This window comes from Aotus nancymaae, unplaced genomic scaffold (assembly GCF_030222135.1).
Source record: "Aotus nancymaae isolate 86718 unplaced genomic scaffold, 86718_ANA_hifiasm-v0.15.2.pri h1tg000009l, whole genome shotgun sequence".
Taxonomy (NCBI): domain Eukaryota; kingdom Metazoa; phylum Chordata; class Mammalia; order Primates; family Aotidae; genus Aotus; species Aotus nancymaae.
This window is the reverse complement of record NW_026988420.1, coordinates 9,839,322-9,856,705: the sequence shown is the minus strand read 5'-3', so window position 1 is coordinate 9,856,705 and position 17,384 is coordinate 9,839,322. Positions and strand designations below refer to the sequence as shown.

The following is a 17,384-nucleotide window of genomic DNA, read 5'->3' as shown; positions in this document are numbered from 1 at the left end:
GTTCTTAACCAATACACTATATTGCATCTATAACTGAGTACATGCAATCAGAAGGACTTTAATTCTCAAAAAGGAGAGGGGATGATATATGCTGAATCTCTATTATACACCTTATCTCATTTCTTCTATAAAGTACTCTGGACTCTGTAATCAGTCCATACCTTGAAAGCTATCCTATTATTAGGAGTGAGATACACCAAGTATGAAACATAATGCCTTACACAAAGCCAAGTACTCAATAAGTGTCAGATGTCATTATTTTTCATGATAAATTTGGAATAATCCACCTGCCAAAGCTGAGAAGAAAACTAATTCTACCTAGCAATTACTTCATGTGCAAAAAAAATCACTTGACCACTAGTCAAATTAATTGCAGTACCTTGGTACAGCAAAAATTCAGGAATAGTAGGGTAAAAAGAAGCCCCTGATGGTATTTGTTCAATTATGTATGTACTCTTCACACTAAAAGTTACTGAATAGGGCCAGGCATAGTGGCTCATACCTGTAATCCCAGCACTTTGGGAGGCCAAGACAGGTGAATCATGAGGTCAACAGTTCGAGACCAGCCTGGCTAACATGGTGAAAACTCCGTCTCTACTAAGAATACAAAAATTAGCTGGGCGTGGTGGCGCATGCCTGTAATCCCAGCTCCTTGGGAGGCTGAGGCAGGAGAATTGCTTGAACCAGGGCGGCAGAAGTTGTAGTGACCCGAGATCGCGCCACTGCACTCCAGCCTGGGCAACGGGGCAAGACTCCATCTGGAGAAAAAAAAAGTTACTGAACAACTATTCAATATTATGGGTTAACTGGGCACGGTGGCTCGCTCCTGCAATCTCAGCACTTTAGGAGGCCAAGGTGGGCAGATCACTTGAGGTCAGGAGTTCAAGACCAGCCTGGCCATCGTGGCAAAACCGCGTCTCTACTGAAAATACAAAAATTAGACGGGCGCGGTGGCGCATGCCTGTGGTCCCAGCTACTTGGAAGACTGAGGCACAAGAATCACTTGAACCCAGGAGATGGAGGTTGCAGTGAGCTAAGATCACACTACTGTACTCCAGCCTGGGCAAGAGACTGTCTAAAAAAAAAAAAAAAAAAGTTAGACAATATACTACAGTCAGTCAGGTACCATGCTAAACATCCATTATCCCATTTCATCCTTCCAGTCACCCTGCCAAATCGCAATCATTCTCCTCATCCTACAGATGAGAAAACTGATGTTCAAAGGGTTGAAATAACTCAGGTAGCCAGGATCAGATTCAAGACTCAACACCAGACTGGTCTTTTGTTCTCTTCACTAGACCATACTACCTCTCATGAGGGTCTATGTGCTAAAGAAGAGTATGTAACAGATCTAAGGAAAAGAGGATTTTGTAGACTCCATATCTTAACAAACTTCCACTATACTATACTCCATTCATCCAAACAAGCTTAGAGGATTTGGCAAACTCCTTAGGATAACTGTTTCTACCCATTCAGTCTCCTTTGATTACAGGTGACAGAAAACCCACTTAAAGAGGATTAATGTGCCAAATAACAAAAAATTCCAGAGGTAGCTTAAAGGTGGTTTCATTAAGGGCTCAAATGAGGTCCCCAGGACTCTTTCACTATTTCTTATCTATCTCTCCCCCATGTGAAGTCAGTTATTTGGCAGACCCTCACCTTAGGTAGCAAAATGGCAGAGGCAGCTTCTGAAGAGCACAAGTCTCCTTCCCAGAAGTCCCTAGCGAAAATTTGTCTTTCATGAAGCTGACAAGGGTGTGTGCCCTTCCCTGGACCTATTGCTGTGCCCAGAGATGAGATACCTCACTGGCCAGCCTGAGTCAATGACATCTTTGAGGAAGGGTAGTCGACACCATTAAAATCACACAGATTGAAAAGGGGAAGCAGGGGCCGGGCGTGGTGGCTCACGCCTATAATCCCAGCACTTTGGGAGGCCGAGGCAGGTGGATCACGAGGTCAAGAGATCGAGACCATCCTGGTCAACAAGGTGAAACCCTGTCTCTACTAAAAAAATACAAAAATTAGCTGGGCATGGTGGCGCACACCTGTAGTCCCAGCTACTCGGGAGGCTGAGGCAGGAGAATTGCTTGAACCCAGTAGGCGGAAGTTGCGGTGAGCCGAGATCGCGCCATTGCACTCCAGTCTGGGTAAGAAGAGCAAAAAATCTCCGTCTCAAAAAAAAAAAAAGAAAAGAAAAGGGGAAGCAGTGGTTTCTACAAACACAGTCAAGATTCTACAACAATATCAAAGTAAATGGATACTGGTTAAAGAGGCAAATGTCCACAACACTAACTGTGAGATACGCTAGGAACTTCTCATTATCAACAACAGTATCACTTTCATAATCTGTATTTCAAGCAACCACTCTGAGCACCAACTCCTAAATTCCTAGCTCTCTCCTTAGTACTTTGACTCCCAACAATTCTTCTCACCCTTCAATTTGCTGACTCTAATTAACATCTTCTCACTGTCCCCCATCTGCTATGTCCCCGTTTCTCTCTTTAATGAAACTAGATTTCATGGTTTATCATTATAATCATTCCCTTGCCCCATCTATCTTCCTCCATCATACTGGCCTGGCAGAACCTTAATCCTGATTAAAGCCAATCGCTACTTCTCTTTATTAATTTATAATTTATCTATGATTTTATTTTATTGTGTTATTCTTCTCTGCCACAGTTGCATCTGAGCAGCTGAAGGAAAGCTCACAATCATGCTAGGTGGTCTCACATTAAATACATGACTACAAACATCAAGTAAGCCCTTAGTGACACCTGGCAAGTTAACTACATCTCCCTAGTCAATTTAGTCCCTCATTCCTGAGTATTCAATTATTCTCTTCATTTCTCAAACCTACAACACCTCTTCCTTCCTCCTCCCTCAGTGTTGCCCTGACTTCCTCTTCCACAGAGAAAAAGCAAACCATCAAATTTAAACTTCTACATCTACCACCTAGCCACAATTGGATCCTTTTACTTTCTACATCTACCACCTAGCCACAATTGGATCCTTTTACTTGCTTTACCCTCCTAAAACAATGGATAAACTATGGCCAATCCCTCCACTTGTGCACTGAATTTCTTTCCCTGTTATGTAACCAAGGACATCTTTCCTTCAAGTACACCCTTTCTTTCCTCTATTGCCTTCTCTGCTTAATCGTTCCCACCAGCACAATAACAATAATAATAAAAGCTAAGACAGAGTGCTTACTAAATGTAGTGGGAGATTTCTATGATGGTTCCCAACGGACCCAACCTGCTGTCAACCCCATCCACGTACTGGTGTAATATCCTTTCCTTCAGTGTGAACACTGTCTGTGATTCAGGGCAGAAGTGCTAGGACTTCATGTGTGTGATTAGGTTAATTAAGATTACGACTTCTGTCTTATTTCTCTCACTGTTTTCTCAGTTTGCAAACTCTGATTTAGAAATCTGCCATACTGAAGAGGTCCATGTGGAAAAAAAAAAAAAAAAAAGCCAAGCGTGGTGGCTCACGCCTATAATCCCAGCACTTTGGGAGGCCAAGGCGGGCAGATCACAAGGTCAGGAGTTGGAGACCAGCCTGGTCAACATGGTGAAACCCTGACTCCACTAAAAGTACAAAAAGTAGCCAGGCATGGTGGCGCACAACTGTAATCCCAGCTACTCGGGAGGCTGAGGCAGGAGAATCACTTGAAACCAGAAGACAGAGGTTGCAGTGAGCCGAGATTGAACCACTGCACTCCAGCCTAGGCAATGAGCGCAACTCCATATCCAAAAAAAAAAAAAAGAAAGAAAAAAACCCCACAAATGGCAGGCTTTAGCCAAGAGTCAGCTAGTAATTTGGACTCTAAGTCTAACAACCCTGGAGGAACTGAATTCTACCAACCACATGAGCCTGGAAATAATACTTCCCCAGTCAAGACTTCAGATGAGAATCCAACCTGGCTGATACCTTAACTATAGCCAGTGAGAGACTCTGAAGCAAAGGAGTCAACTAAGCCATGCCAGGAGTCCCAGCCCACAGAAACTGTGAAATAATAAATGCATGCTGTTTTAAACTACTAAGTCTGTGGTCATAGGTTATATACCAACAGATAATTAATATATTAAGCAACAAGCACTCTTCTAAATGCTGTAAATATATTAACCATCTACTTCTCATACAATACTGTTAGTATCTCTATTTTACAGATGAGGAAACTAAGCCACAGGGAGGTTTATAAATTTGCTTAACATCATGCACCTTGGTAAGGGCAAACTTAATAATCCTTTCCACCCAGTGTCTAATTTCTCTTTTTATTTTTATTTTTTTGAGATAGGGTCTCATTCTGTCACCCAGGCTGGATTCAATATTTTGGCTCACTGCAACCTCCACCTCCTGAGCTCCAGAGGTCCGCCCACCTCAGCCTCCCAAGGAGCTGAACTACAGGTGTACACCACCATGCCCAGCTAATTTTTGTATTTTTTTTGTGGAGACAAGGTCTTACCACATTGCCCAGGCTGGTCTCAAACTCCTAAGCTCAAGGGACCCCAAGGTGCTGGGATTACAGGCATGAACCACTGCGCCTGGTCCTCTGCCTCTCTTTATGGCAAAACTCCTTGAGAGAGTTCTCTACATCAGCTATCTACACTTGCTCCTCTGGCACTTTGTTTTGAACTTACTCTAGATAGGCTTTCCTCCCTACCACACCACTGAAACTGATCACAGGGTTATTAAGATCTCCAAATTGCTAAGTCAGTGTTTAGTCCTCATCTCTCATACTTATCAACTATATTTGAGAACTAATTATTTTCTATTCCTTCAAATCCTTTATTCACTTGGCATCTGAGTTATCACATTCTCTCGATTTGTTCCTCTATTTCTCTGACTCTTTTGGTCCCCATATCCAGATTCTCATCTTTCTGGCCTCTTAACTTCAGTGGGCACTGGATTCAGTCCTTGGATCCCTTCTCTTCTTGTATACTCTCAATCTTATGTAACGTCATCCAGTAACGTGGATTTAAATAGCACCTGTATAATGACAACTCTCAAACTTAGAATAAGCTCAGGTTCTCCCCCAAAATCTCAATTTATACATCCAACAGCCTATTCAAACTCTCCACCTTAATATTCAATAAGCATTTTCAACTTAAAATCTCCATACTAGAACTCATTTCTCCCCCATAAACCTTGCTCCTGCTGCAATTTTCCATATCTTAGTAAAAGGCACCTCCATTCTTCCAAGCACTCAGGCTGAAACCTTGGAGTCATCCTGAATATCTTTTTTCTTATACCCCACATCCAATCAACTGATACATCCTGTCAGCATCTTCAGATTATATCCAGACTCCAGCCTTTTCTCACCAACTCAAGTTACTACCCTAGCCCAAGCCACTACTATCTGTTGAATCATTATTGTTAACAGCCTCCTAACTGATGTCCTTGCTTCCACTTTTGCCCATGTACAGTTTATTCTTAATAAAGCAGCCAGAACGGTCATCTTAAAACCTAAGTCAAATGATACAGTTCTGCTCAAAACCTTTCCATTTAACAGATATCTACATAGTGCTTATTATGTTTTTATTACTTCATTTAATCCTTATAACAGCCTTATCATCATTCTATTTTGCAACTGAAGAAACTGAAGCAGCAAAAAGCTATGATTTGCCCAAGGTCTCACAATCACTAGTGGTGACGCTAGGATTCTAACCTAAGCAGTTGACTCCATAGTCTACAATTTTAGTCACCATGCCATGCTGCCTATCCATGGCTACTGGCTTCCCATCTCACTCAGAATAAAAGTTCTATAATGTCTTAGATAGTGCAGTCCATTAGATGATCCTATCCCATATCTTCAACTCCTATTCTCCCTCTCATCTTACTCAAACCACACACACCTGTGAACATTTTCAGTGCTGTCCCATCTAAAGGCCCATTTGCTGTTATTTCTGTCCAGAATACTCTTCCCATGGGTATCTGCAAGGGCAAGCCCATAAATTCCTTTATGTCTCTCCTCAAAGACCATCCTATTAGTGAGGTCCTTTCCTGCTCTATTTAAAATAGCATTACCAGTTACTTCTAGATCTGTGACCTTGTTTTATTTTTCTTCAGAGCACTTACCATCTGCTATAAATGTATTTGTTTATTATCTATTCTCCCTCCTCATTAGAATGCAACCTAGTTAGAACGTATCTGAATAGGCAGATATTGTTGTAACTTTCGGTTATTGTCATATATCTAGTATCCAGAACAGAAGAATACTTATCACTTTAATTACTGGATATTGTTGGAGAAACACTAATGTAATGGCAATGATGATTAATACTGGAATACACCTAGGATATGTGATTTACTACACTTCATTTCATTCTAAGAGAGAAGTCTCAGTTCAGAGATCCACCTTAAAATAAGGGGGAAGGGCTGGGCATGGTGGCTCATGTCTGTAATCCCAGCACTTTGGAAGGCTGAGGTAGGTGGATCATTTGAGCACAGGAGTTCAAGAATAGCCTGGGCAACATTGCAAAACCCATCTTTCCAAAAAAACAAAAATTAGCTAGGCATGGTCATGCATGCCTGTAGTCCTAGATACTCGGGAGGCTGAGGTGGGAGGATCATCTGAGCCCAGGGAGATTCAGGCTGCAGTGAACCATGATGGTGCCACTGCATTCCAGCCTGGGTGACAGTGTAAGACTCTGTCTCAAATAAATAAATGAATAAGGGGGAAGAAGACAAAAAGCAAATAGTGGAGTAGGGCATTTTCTAACCTACTACTTTGAACTCACTGCTATACTCTGAAATGCTCTTAAAGAGAATAAAAGAATGTTTGGGAGCTTTTAAACACTTAAATAAGATCATACTTCCTCAACATATTAACCACATCAGGATTTTCTGTGATCAAACTACTGGAGACTACATTTTAGACCTGCAAACAAGAAAACAGCTCAAGGGAAAGTAACTACGTATCATACACTAAAGCAAATTTAAGAATCAAATTCAGTACCATAGATTATACCTAATACAAGCAATTGCCAACTTAAAAACAGATTGTGTCAGGCATAGTGGCTCATACCTGTAAACCCAGCACTTTGGGAGGCCAAAGAGGGAAGATCACTTGAGCCCAGGAGTTCGAGACCAGCCTGGGTAACATACAGAAACCCTATCTCCACAAAAAATTTAAAAATCATCTAGGCATGGTACTGCATACTTGTGATCCAAGGTACTCGGTAGGCTGAGGCAGAAAGATCGTTTGAGCCCAGGAGTTTGAGAGGCTGAGGTGGGCAGATCACAAGGTCAGGAGTTCAAGACCAGCCTGGCCAACATAGTAAAACCCCATCTCTACTAAAAATACAAAAAATTACCCAGCCGTAATGGCGGGCACCTGTAATCCCAGCTATTTGGGAGGCTGAGACAGGAGAATCTCTTGAACCTGGGAGGTAGAAGTTGCAGTGAGCTGAGATTGCGCCATTCACTCCAGCCCGGGTGACAGTGCAAGGCTCCATCTCAAAAAAAAAAAAAAAAAAAAAAAAAAAGCCAGGAGTGGCGGATCATGCCTATAATCCCAATACTGTAGCACTATGAAGGGCCAAAGCGGGTGGATTGCTTGAGTCAATGAATTTGAGATCAGCTTGGGCAACATGGTGAAACTCTGCCTCTACAAAAAAAAAAAAAAAAAAAAAAAATTATCTGGGCATGGTAGCACATGCCTCTAGTCCCAGCTACTCAGGAGGCTGGGGCAGGAGGATCACTGCAGCCCAAGAGGTAGAGATTGCAGCGAGCCAAATTCATAGCACTGCACTCCAGCCTGGGTGACAGAGTGAGACCCTGTCTCCAAAAAATAGCCGATTGTGTTGCAGAAGTCAATGAACAAAAACAAGTTTGCAGCTCATATTGCATTGTCTTCATTATTATAATAAAACTGTAGGTTCCCAGGTAAGCCCACCAGCTTACTTAATTCAAAGGTTCCTAAAATACTATAACCCTTGACGTAAAAAGAACAAAATAAGGATAGCATATTAATTTTCTCTACACCAAGAACTTACAGAAATTGGCTTCCCAGAAGTCCCAGCCTATTAAGTCTGAAAAGAGGGAGGGAGAGGAAGAAAAAATGACAGTATATATGGTTTCAAGGCTCTAAAACACCATTGTCAACATATCACTTATTAAGTATCCATGTTATTTCCACTATCTCACTCATTACTGAAGATTTGATGTAGACAAGGTAATAAGAACAGGGTATGGTTGCTTAGATTTCCCAATACCAGAAAAAGGGACAGAAAGTAACTCACTAAAGCATTATTTCCTCAGGGAAACCTCCCTTGACTTCCTAGACCAGGTCAAGTCCCCTTTTTATTCACATGCACAGAACAGTATTTCTTGTTTCAGTGTCCTTCTCTGAAAATAACTGTTTTTGTTACAGCCAATGTTTGACTGATGTCTGTCTCCTACACTGGGCTCTAAGTCCTAGTTTACAGAGTATATACCACGTCCATTTTGTTCACTGTGACATACTCAGAGCCTAGCACAGTGACTAGCAATCACTGAAAGCTTGTGGGATGAATCAATCTGGGCAGAGTAAGAAAGTCGTTCTTGCCTTTGAAGCCAAGGTGCTTCTTTGCCAACTTTGCTTCATCAAATACCTAGTTCCCCAACTGCTAGCCTCTAAAGCCCTGTTTATCCCAGAAAACTAAAAGCACTGAAGTGGACACCATAATGCAATACCCAGATTCCCCTTTTAGCACTGAGGGCATTATTCCCACAGCTGCTGAGAGTGTGGCCAGGAGATAGCTCTCAGCTGTTAGGCCTCTTTGAAATTGCCTCCACTAAAGAGAGACCCCTTGCAAGGTCATGCCCTCTGACTGGGGCAAACCATATCCAATGACTGGCTGAGACTGGAGGACAGCTGTGGGGGGGCTCTCTGTGGAACTGTCCTTGCTTTTCATTGAGACTGCCTCACACAAGCTACCCAATTTTGCTTAAATCCTTTTCCTTCCACAGGTGCTGATCCCAAGGGCACTCGCTAATAAATACCTGTCTGCATCTCAAAATCAGCTGCCCAGGGAACCCAATCTATGACATGCAGCATTTACTCCCATGTTCCCTTGAACTTCCAGATACAGAGCTTTGGCCAGGCATGGTGGCTCACGCCTGTAATCCCATCACTTTGGGAGTCCAAGGTGGGTGGATCACAAGGTCAGGAGTTCAAAACCAGCCTGGCCAAGATGGTGAAATCCTGTCTCTACTAAAAATACAAAAAAAATTTAGTTGGGTGCAGTGGCGGGTGCCTGTAATCCCAGCTACTCGGGAGGCTGAGGCAGGAGAATTGCTTGAACCCAGGAGGCGGAGGCTGCAGTGAGCCGAGATTGTGTCATCGCACTCCAGCCTGGGAGACAGAGTAAGACTTCGTCTCAAAAAAAAAAAAAAAAAATGATACAGAGCTGACAGCTGACGAGACCAAAGACACAAAAATGAAGTCCCCACCTCACCTCTGAATCTCTAGGGAGATAACCCATTAAAGAGACATAAAAGACAAAAAAAAAACTTTCTATTGCAAAGCTTTTGGCCTAACAAAATTGAGTAACTATTTCCATGCTTAGGCAAGATAATTAACCTCCCTAACCTTAAATTTTATCAACTGAAAAATATAATTAGTTCTTACTTCATAGGTCTGCTTTGTAAAATACTTGCTGCACAAGAAATGTTAAGTTCCTTTTTCTCCTACTACCGGCAAGGGTCTGGGGTATCACCCATTCCAGTTTCATCTTTCCCTGGTATACAGCTTTCTCTTTGGCCACCAATGTCCAAGTGCTTGCCTGTCTGTGAAAAAATAAAAGCTAGCCGGGCACAGTGGCTCAGGCCTATAATCCCAGCACTTTGGGAGGCCGAGGCAGGCAAAATCACTTGAAGTTAGGAGTTTGCAACCACCTTGGCCAACATGGTGAAACCCTGTCTCTACTAAAAATACAAAAATTAGCTACGCATGGTAGTGGGTGCCTGTAAACCGAGCTACTTACCAGTAATCCCAGCTATTTAGGCTTGAACCCAGGAGGTGGAGGTTGCAGTGAGCTGAGATTGCGCCACCTGCACTCCAGCCTGGGTGACAAAGCAAGACTCCATCTCAAAAAATAAAAGAACACAACATTCACAGGACATGATGTCCATCCTTTCAATCCTGATCCTCTCCTCCAACAAACATTATTCACAATGCTTACAAGAAGAAGGTTTATTGGGCTAGAAAAACATCTTTTTGTTGCCTAGAAAGGTGTTGGTTAGAACTTGTGCACCTCTCCATTTCTCCCTCTGAAAAGACTGTACTTCTTATCATTCAAGCCCCAATGATATTCATGACTTTAAAAATCCCACCCCTAACAACCTTGCCAACTTTATCTCCTCCTCTTCCCCATCATGTACCGTACCCTCTAGGCAATCATAACTAGAGAAAATGGTTTTCCAGAAGTCTAAATATTAGAAGCCAAAAGACAGCTGTGCTAAAATTGGCCAGGCACAGTGGCTCACACCTGTAATCCCAACACTTTGGGAGGCCAAAATGGGAGGATTGCTTGAGAACAGGAATTTGAAACATAGTGAGAGCCCATCTGTATTCTTTAAAACGATATTTAAAAATGTAAGAAAAAAGAACTCTGCTAAAATATTTTTAAACATCGGAGCCTCACCCTGATGCCCAGGCTGGAGTGCAGTCATGCGATCTTGATTCACAGCAACCTCTGCCTCCCAGGTTCAACTGATTCTCCTGCCTCAGCCTCCAGAGTAGCTGGAATTACACAGGTGCCCACTACCACACTGAGTTAATTTTTGTATTTTTAGTAGATATAAGGTTTCCCCATATTGGCCAGGCTGGTCTCGAACTCCTGACCTCAAGTGATCTGCCTGCCTCAGCCTCTGAAAATGCTGGGATTATGGGCATGAGCCACTGCGTCCAGCACATCATCCGATTTTTAAACCGTAACTTGGTATAGGGTGCATAGTAGTAGTGTGCCCAGTAGGTAACTTAACAGTAGCATAAATTGAGCAATATAAAAAGGGTAGTGCAAACTACAAAAGACTAGCTCTGTGACAAGGTAAAAAGTATAGCTAATTACATGTTTTGGCAGGTGACAGCTATTGGAAAGTATTAAATTCAGTCATGTCTAATGTCTATCAAAATGTGTTTGGATCATCATTCTTTTGCAGAGTTAAGATATTCAAAACTGGCTCTCTGCTCCTCCCGTTAGACAGACAACCACATCTTCTCCCACATCACCAGCCACATCCCTGAGGCACCACGGTGAGGTGAAGGTCAAAGTCAATGGATTGGGTCGTATTGGGCACTTGGTCATCAGGGCTGCTTTTAACTCTGGTAAAGTGGATACTGTCGCCACCAATGACCCCTTCCTTGACCTCAAATACATGGTCTACATGTTCTGGTATGATTCCACCCATGGCAAATTCCCTGGCACTAGCAAGGCTGAGAACGGGAAGCCTGTCATCAATGGAGATCCCATCACCATCTTCCAGGAGCGAGATCCCTCCAAAATCAAGTGGGGCGATGCTGGTGCTGAGGACATCATGGAGTCCACCAGTATCTTCACCACCATGGAGAAGGCTGGGGCTCACTTGCAGTGAGGAGCCAAAAGGGTCATCATCTCTGCCCCCTCTACTGACACCCCCATGTTCGTGATGGGTGTGAACCATGGGTATGACAACAGCCTCAAGATCGTCAGCAATGCCTCCTGCACGAAGTGCCCCTGGCCAAGGTCATCCATGACAACTTTGGTATTGTGGAAGGACTCATGACCACAGTGCACGCCATCACTGTCACCCAGAAGACTGTGGATGGCCCCTCCAGGAAACTGTGGCGTGACAGCCACGGGGCTCTCCAGAACATCATCCCTGACTCTACTGGCACTGCCAAGGCCATGGGCAATGTCATCCCTGAGCTGAATGGGAAGCTCACTGGCATGGTCTTCCATGTCCCCATTACCAATGTGTCAGTCATGGACCTGACCTGCTATCTAGAAAAACCCGCCAGATATGACATCACGAAGGTGTCGCTCAGCCTGGAGTACAGGGTATGATCTCAGCTCACTTCCACCTTTGATGCTGGGGCTGGCATTGCCCTCAACGACCACTTTGTCAAGCTCACTTCCTGGTATGACAATGAATTTGGCTACAGCAACAGGGTGGTAGACCTCATGGCCCACACTGCCTCTAAGGAGTAAGACCCCCCAGACCACCAGCCCCGGCGAGAGCACAAGAGGAAGAGAGAGGCCCTCACTGATGGGGAGTCCCTGCTACACTCAGTCCCCCACCACACTGAGAATCTCCCCTCCTCATAGCTTCCATGCAGACCCCCTGAAGAGGGAGAGGTCTAGGGAGCCCCACCTATGTGCCATCAATAAAGTCCCCTGTGCCCTCCCCAAAAAAAAAGATATTCAAAATTCCAGAAATAGCACTTCATTAGGCCAGAACAGTACAGGTCCTGGATATTTTGTTATTTTGGTAAACAATCTCCTACTATATTTGTTTTTCCCTAAACACACTACTTATCCCAAGTCTGCCAGGAAGGTTTTTGTTTTTCTTTACAGATAGGGTTTCACTCTGTTACCCAGCCTGGAGTACAGAGGTGTGATCTCAGCTCACAGCAGCGTCAACCTCCTGGGCTCAAGTGATCCTCCCACCTCAACCTCCCAAGTAGCTGGGACTATAAGCGTGTGCCACCACGCCCAGCTAATTTTTTATAGTTTTTGTAAATAAAGGTTCTGCTATGTTGCCCAGGCTGGTCTCAAACTCCTTGGTTCAACCAATTTGCCCGCCTCATCCTCCCAAAGTGCTGGGATTACAGGCATAAGCCACTGCATCCAGCCTTCCATAGGCTCTTCTTGAAAGCTTGTTTGGATGTTCTAGCAGGGGAGTGCAGCCACACATATACCCTTGACTGAAGACTAGTCCTCCTCTACCAGGATTGTCATCTTCTTTGATCAAGCGCACAGCTTCGGGACGGACACACGTGGAGCAGTAAGGGGGGAAGGGGACATCCGCCTAGTCAGTGAAATTAGCCGAATCAACCCTGGTGATGATCAATGTGATGACAGATGTCCCAGCCAGATCACCCTCACATCCAATTTTTTTTTTTTTTTTTTTTTGAGACAGCGTGTCACTCTGTCGCCCAGGCTGGAATGCAGTGGCACCATCCTGACTCGCTGCAACCTCCAGATAGGCTTTTTTTTTTTAATTGCATTTTAGGTTTTGGGGTACACGTGAAGAACATGCAAGATTGTTGCAAAGGTACACACATGGCAGTGTGATTTGCTGCCTTCCTCCCCTTCACCTATATCTGGCATTTCTCCCCATGCTATCTCTCCCCAACTCCCCACCCCTCAGGCTCTTCTTAAATGTCACCTTCTCTATGACGTCTTCCCAGTTCTAGCAAAGCATTAATTTTTTTCCTGCTCAAACCTCTCAGAGATCTTGTATGTATAGCCCTTACTGTATTTACACAGTTCTATACCTGTCTAGTGATATAATTAAATATGTACAAGATGACCTATAAACTTTGAGATATCCTAGGAAGAAACATTACTTAGCAACAAAGATCAGAACACAAAGTATTATTTATAATAGGAAATATTAATGTAAGTAGAAAAAATTAGCTAGAAATGTAAGGAGAAAAAATTAACTACATATTGAAATCAATATGTAGTTCAATTCAAATTCTGATTAGATGAGAATGAAGATACACTTTATAAGCAACGAGTTACACTTCATTTCTATTTTTAACTTTTGAGATACAGTTTTTGCTCTGTTGCCTAGGCTGTAGCTCAATGCCGCAATCTCAGCTCACTGCAACCTCTGCCTCCTGGGTTCAAGCAATCCTCCTGAGTTGCTGAGATTACAGGTGCCCACAATTATGGCCAGCAAATTTTTGTATTTTTAGTAGAGACGGGGTTTCACCATGTTGGCCAGGCTGGTCTCTAACTCCTGACCTCAGGTGATCCACCTGCCTCAGCCTCCCAAAGTGCTAGGATTACAGGCATGAGCCACCATGCCGGGTCCAAGTTACACTTTAATATCACACACATGCTGAAAATGAAGTAGACTAACACAATTTGATGCACTGCTTCATATAATTTATTCCTATAATTCAGAAATGAAAATCCAAGTACACTGAAGACACAGGCATGGAAATCACACTGAATGCTAACCCCAGTGCAAATGTAAGAAGTTCAAATTATCTGACAGGTGTGTATACCAAACCCCATTGCCTATTAGTACTCCTTTAGAATACAGATAAACGTTGTCAAGTAAAGGGGTAACATGAATAGATTTTAGAACAAAAGGTATTCACTAGCCAAGTGCAGTGGCTCATGCCTGTAATTCCAGCACTCTGGGAGGCCAAGGTGTGTGCATCACTTGAGCACAGGAGTTCAAGACCAGCCTAGCTGGGCAACATGGCAAAACCTTCTCTCTACAAAACATAGCAAAAAAAAATTAGCCAGGTGTGGTGGTGTGCACCTGTAAGCCCAGATAGTCAGGAGGCTGAGGTGGAAGGATCACTTGAGCCCAGAGGCAAAGGTTGCAGTGAGCTGTGATGGCACCACTGCACTCCAGCCTGGAAGACAGAGTAAGACCCTGTCTTAAAAGGAAAAAAAAAAGTATTTGCTAGTTATTCTCATCCTCCAGAGATAAGGTTGTCTGGGCACAAGATCTGGCAAGAAAGAGAAAGTATCTACCACACCCTCTTCACACCCTGAAAAGATGCATTTGCAAATTTCTTCACTTCTTTGATAGGTAAGATTACAAAAAAGAAGAAATACTGCATGCCAAATTGGTATGAAGAAGCAATGAGGCTGCAAACAAAAAATAATCAAAACATTGCAACTACTTTGCTTGAATTCTTTTTCTGAGTGAGTCACCAAATTCTGACAACTTTTACTGAAAGTTTCCCTAACTCCTAAGCCTTCATTATCACACACCTAGCATCCTGTGATTTTTTTTTTTTTTTTTGAGACGGAATCTCGCTCTGTTGCCCAAGCTACAGTGCAGTGGCATGATCTTGGCTCACTGCAACCTTCACCTCTACAGTTCAAGCGATTTTTCTGCCTCAGCCTCCCGAGCAGCTAGGACTATAGGCATGTACCATCATGTCTGGCTAATTGTTGTATTTTTAGTAGAGATGGGGTTTCACCATATTGGCCAGGCTGGTCTCAAACTCCTGACCTCATGATCCGCCCACCTCAGCCTCCCAAAGTGCTGGGATTACAGGCGTGAGCCACCAGGCCCAGCCCGATCCTGTGATATTTTTCTAATTGTGACTCTGGTTGCCCTCCCCTCTAATTTGTACTGCACAATGCCAAACATTTTTTTTTTTCTGAATAAATATTTGGCATCGCTACCTCACTCAAATCCTCCAAAAAGTTTGTTACTTCCTTGTAAACTAAAGTTAGAACATTTCCATTTCATGACATAACAATCTGAATATATGGGCCCAACATTTATTTACACAGATCTTCTGCTCTAGGGTCTGTTTTCCATGACATGAAAAACATGCCATGTTTTCCAAGATTACGTATTTTGAGTCTTGTATTTCTATTTCACTCCCCACGGTATACACTATGTCCACCCATCCAAATCCTGTAAGGCAAACATTGAGCATTTATCATGCTCCTAGGACAACGGCACCATCTCAAGTCACACTATTTTTTCAAGCTTTTTCCTTCAGTCTGCAAGGACCATCTCTTCCTTAGTGACTCTCCTGCAATTAATATGCTGCTAGAGAAAGAAATGCCTATTTAATCCATTCTTTTAAGTCATACTGAGCTTTGAAATAAGTCAAATGAGTGCCACAGACTAAGGCAAGGGTTGAAGAATGAGAGGTCAGGCATTTATTCATCACCTATTTGTTGAGTAATCACCATGTGCCAAACACTATTCTGGGTATGACAGGCAAAGATCCTGTTCTCATGGAATGCAATTTTGTGTGCTGGAAAGACGCAGGTAACCAACTTCTAACATATTAACACAAAATCACTCTACACTGTGAAAAGTGCTTTGAAGAATGTAACATGGATCTGTCATGTTAGCAAATGATCATAAGGGAGCTATTTTAGGAAGGCCGCCAAGAAAGACCGCTTAGATGTAATTGATGAGAACTCAGCCATGTGATAAAATAAGTTAAAGCATTAAGAAACCAAAAGTCCCTACATTTTAAGTTTCAACGACTTTCAAGATCACATCTTGAATATGCTTAAGTATTATGAAACTCTCCTAGGAGACAACACTCCCCAATATGAAACAGTAAAGCACAAGTAGTGCCCACTGTGAGCTAACCAAAATCGCTGTCTTTACATAAAACATTTATTGACGGTCAGTTTCACAAGACCCAAATGTGCTCTAAAAGAATATTCCAGTCCAATGACCTCTCCTGTGAGTTCAGAGCTCTCTCGCCTCTTTTGAGAGCTCCATTAAGGACCATCAACCTAAGACAACACTTTAAGGGTACGCATGGACCGCTTCTACTTTCTCGCCGAGAAAACTGTACAGAAAACAGACATTCAACTACCTCACACAGGCTCATGGCTAAAACCAGTTTCACCAAGAGAAGACAGAAGGAATTCTTCGGTCTGAGATAAAATGCACCGTCCAAAACAGGGACATCAAGACACGGCTCCAGGAAAGTCGTGAGAAAAAGAGACTAGTCCAGGCAGATTCAGACTAGTAACTGGCTGAAAGTCACTTGGCGAGCCTAAACTGATTTCCTCATCTGCAAACATACAACAATGACTCCTGCCCCTCAAAATATGTGAAGCTCTAATGAAATAGCTGTAAAAGAACTTTAAGAGGCGCATGCAGCGGAATGGTTTCAAGTTACTTAAACTATACTTGTGTTAGGAGGAGCTAAGTGAAGACTCGCGAACATTACCTTGACAAGCCACACTCCTGTGTTCTGTTTGGCGCCGGTCAGATCGAGTTCCCCGCGCTCGGCCATGGGTCTGACTCTTGTGGAGGCGTGCGGGCTCTAGCAGCGACTCCAGGAGCCGGAGGGCTGCGGAGCGAACGTCGGGATCAAAGCGCAAGCCGCGCTGAGAGGTGAAGAGCCGGCGTTTCTTACCTGCCCGGACGCCGGAAACCCGCGGAAAGAGGAACACGCCGCCGGGGACTGGGATTGCGCCTACGTATTACTACGTCAGTACGGCGCCCTGTTGCAGACAAACTTCCTGTTTCGGCAATTTCTTGGGTGGGCGTGGCTGTCAGCGATGTCTGTATCAGAGGGATTAAAACTTGGTTGGGATAAGCCAAAACGTTAACAATGTATTTAAAGACAAGGTCAGCATAACTGAAGAAAAAGATTATCAGAACGAAAAAATGGGCTTCAAAGAGACAAAAGCTGTCAGAACATGTCCAATCCTAGCCAGAGAGAGAGAGAGAGA

The 17,384-nt window shown here is 43.4% G+C and overlaps 1 protein-coding gene across 1 annotated transcript in view; it reads right to left on the bottom strand.

Moving 5' to 3' along the window:
- GTF2F2 (general transcription factor IIF subunit 2) overlaps window positions 1-17,131 on the bottom strand; it is a 156,375-nt gene extending 139,244 nt beyond the window's left edge. The window contains exon 1 of the mRNA XM_012465187.3: window positions 16,877-17,131. Within this exon, the coding sequence (XP_012320610.1) occupies window positions 16,877-16,942 (66 nt within the window). The 5' untranslated portion in view covers window positions 16,943-17,131. The remainder of the gene's footprint in view (window positions 1-16,876) is intronic.
- Between the last annotated feature and the right edge of the window lie 253 nt (window positions 17,132-17,384).